This window comes from Poecilia latipinna, unplaced genomic scaffold (assembly GCF_001443285.1).
Source record: "Poecilia latipinna isolate Pla-1442-1.1 unplaced genomic scaffold, P_latipinna-1.0 Scaffold1057, whole genome shotgun sequence".
NCBI lineage: Eukaryota > Metazoa > Chordata > Actinopteri > Cyprinodontiformes > Poeciliidae > Poecilia > Poecilia latipinna.
In genome coordinates, this window is record NW_015113673.1 from 146,402 (window position 1) to 149,514 (window position 3,113).

The 3,113-nt window shown below is 31.9% G+C and overlaps 1 protein-coding gene across 1 annotated transcript in view; it reads right to left on the reverse strand.

The window, feature by feature from the left end:
* Nucleotides 1–81: 81 nt before the first annotated feature.
* Nucleotides 82–3,113, reverse strand: part of ears2 (glutamyl-tRNA synthetase 2, mitochondrial) — a 12,624-nt gene continuing 9,592 nt past the window's right edge. Inside the window, exon 10 of the mRNA XM_015051664.1 lies at nt 82–1,547. Coding sequence (XP_014907150.1) covers nt 1,452–1,547 — 96 coding nt within the window. The 3' untranslated portion in view covers nt 82–1,451. The remainder of the gene's footprint in view (nt 1,548–3,113) is intronic.

The following is a 3,113-nucleotide window of genomic DNA, read 5'->3' on the forward strand; positions in this document are numbered from 1 at the left end:
TTTATTTATTTTTTTTTTTTTTGCAAAAAGATTTTTTGGAAAAAAAAAAAAAAAAAAAAAATGACATAGACCAATCTTTTTGACAGTTTAATAGATATATTATCATACAGTAGTAATAGCAACAAAAATAGTATTATACATTTTCTGTGGTATGCAAATCTGAAAGTGTGACATTTGTGTTCAGTCCTAATGACAGCAATAAATAACATCCAAACTTAATTATATTATTTTTAAAAGTCATAAAACTAAACAGAATCTTCCAGTGTGCAATATACTATCAGCATAAATAAAGCTGCTATGTGAAGAACTATTAACAGAATATTAGTCAACAAACAGGATGAAGACCAAGAAAGACCACAGGCAGGTCAGAGAGAAAATTGTGTAATAAAATTTTAATGTTAAAACATTAAATCTTATAACATGTCTCCAAAATGAGGTTGGAGTTGCTTTAAAATAATAAATCAACATATCTGAAGCTTTCAAAGCATGCCATCATTTGTAAGAAAAGGCTTAGTGATCCTAATTCATGTAGTTTTCTGAATTTGTGGACAGCAACAAAATTATCTCATTATGTTGGCCTTTAGAACAGGAAGGATTGTTTGTGATACTCTTGAATGGCATAAATCTGATTTAAAGCCAAAAAGTGAGGAAATAGTATGTTTTTTTTAAACTTTCACAGCAGATGTAAATACTTGGCATGCATCTGGAATATTAGTCTTGTATATTTTGAGATAAGAGTTTGAAATGCAACTATTGATGCTAGTTTTTGTTGTTATTGTTGTTGCTGTTGTGACCTAATCAGAAACTTAAAAAAATAACTAAATAAAAAACATATATATAGCAAACTTGTTTGGAGCACACTGAGTCAGAGTGGAAAATGAGACACAAATGGACGCCTGAGAGAATTCCCATAGAAAGACTCCAACTGAAGCATTTTCTTTATTATTTTACCTTTTTTTCAAAGTTCTTCACAGTTTCAGTGAACTTTTTATTTATCTGTAATTCACAACTTCCTGTTCCTCTGGGGTAATAAATATGATGCAACATCTAAAAAAAGACAAGAGATTACTGCATTATATGGCCTTCGAAAGCCAGAAAACAGTCACAATAAAACAGTTTGTCATTATTCTTGTTAATATTGTCAAATTAAAACAACTTATTCCATCCATCTCGAATCAGTGGAGCATGCACACGTTATTTTTCTGAAGTAAAACATTTACATAAAAAAACAGCAAGGTACTTCCCATCCAGGTGTGCATAGAGTCAGGCACTTTTTCTACAAACAAAACATAGAAATCTTATAAGACACCTAACAAAATCATCAAATATTTATAATGTTTAGTCGGCTGAGTCTCTTTCATGTTTGACAGAGTAATCAAGTTTGATGTAAGTTTTGTATTTCTCAACATACAGAACAGTTAACAGAGTGAGAGGTTATCTGTGAAGCATCTTTAACAGGAATCTGGAGGCAGCAGAAGCTTCTGGAATCGATGTCTGATCTCTGCGGGGCCCAGAGATACCATCATCTCGGCAATACTGGGTCCTTGCTGCAACGCAGAGGGCAACAAATAGAGGTCAGTTAGGTTTCCTCAGAATACCAGACTGATTGTGTGTGTGAAACTGAATCAGAAGCAACTTCCTCATTCGGTAACCCTCCTGAAAATGTGCTGCTTTACCGAGTCGCCACAGAGTATATACGAAGCGCTCTGCCGTCTTTATGGCAATTCTGCTTAGTCATGAAATAGATGGAAATAAAAGAAGTTACATAAAGTATGTTTTTTTTTTTGTTTTTATGTGTCAGCTCATGAAAGTGCTGAAAAAGTTTGAAATGTGCAATTTTAGAAGAATAATAGCAGAAATGAAACCCCTGATCTGTAAAAAGTCTAAATGACATCCAAAGTCTAACAGGGTCAGGATTATTTTCAAACTTAAATGCAAGGTTCCCAAAGAGAAAAAATATTGTTTAAATTGGTAACAATCTCATTTTAGAAAGATTTTATACACAAATCCATATTTATTTTATTTCATTTGAAATTTGTTCTTGTTTCAGAAACATGCAGAAGCCAGAAAAAAGATTGCTTTGTAAAATACAGACTTCTGAAGCCAGATTAAAATCTCCCTCTTGTTGCAGCGGTTTTAAATATGTCTGTGTGATGAAACTTCCTGCTGCCAGCAAGACCTGAGATGAAGCAAAGCCCTGATGGTGTCAAAGATATACCCAATAACTCATTCTAAAAATCAACCTATTAAAGCTGTGCTTTTCAGAAAATATATTTTCTGAAATAAATACACAAGCTTCAGACCTGACAGTTTTATTCTAGTCTACCAAACTCATTGTCAGACCCTCACCACTTATTGCTTAGTTAGACTTCCCCTCTAATAGACTTCAAAGGTGTGTTGTTTTTACGTGTTTGACCAAACCTATAAAGCTATAGGTGTATTCAAGTGTGCTGTACTGGTGCATAACAACATTAATTCAGTACATTTATGTCTTGTTTTAAAAAAAGGAAACTTTTTAAGTCAATTCAGCACTGTTTTTCTGTATCGGATTGATACAGACCGATACTAAACCACAGATATTGGTATTGGAAGTAAAAAAAAAAAAGTGGATCAGTTAATTCCTTAACTGTGACAAAAAAGCAAAGAAAATATTTTTTTATGTTACTGCCTCAGCATGTAAAATGTTTTTTTTTTTTGATCAGTGTTTTAATATTCAAGTAGATTTATGTGTAAAATCTCTTTTCGTTAACATAAATGGCTTGTAACATAGAAAAAAATTTTTTAACAGGGGATGGAAGAAATTAGATATATCACAGACTAATAAAATATGATTATTTGAAAAAATGACACAGATACTAAAAGCAGAATCAAAGTCTGACATTTTCATTGAGCATTGATAAGTGAATGTAGATTGGAAATTATTTAAAAAAATAAAAGAAAATATCTCTCTCTCTATATATATATATACATATATATAGATTTTTTTTTTTGGTCTTTTCCCAAATTTGAGGTCTTATGATGTAAATAGAAGTTGGCAAACTTGCACAAAAATGCCTTGTCATCAACATGACCACTAAAACTGGAAGTTTACACCCTTAGCTTAAAGCACAAGC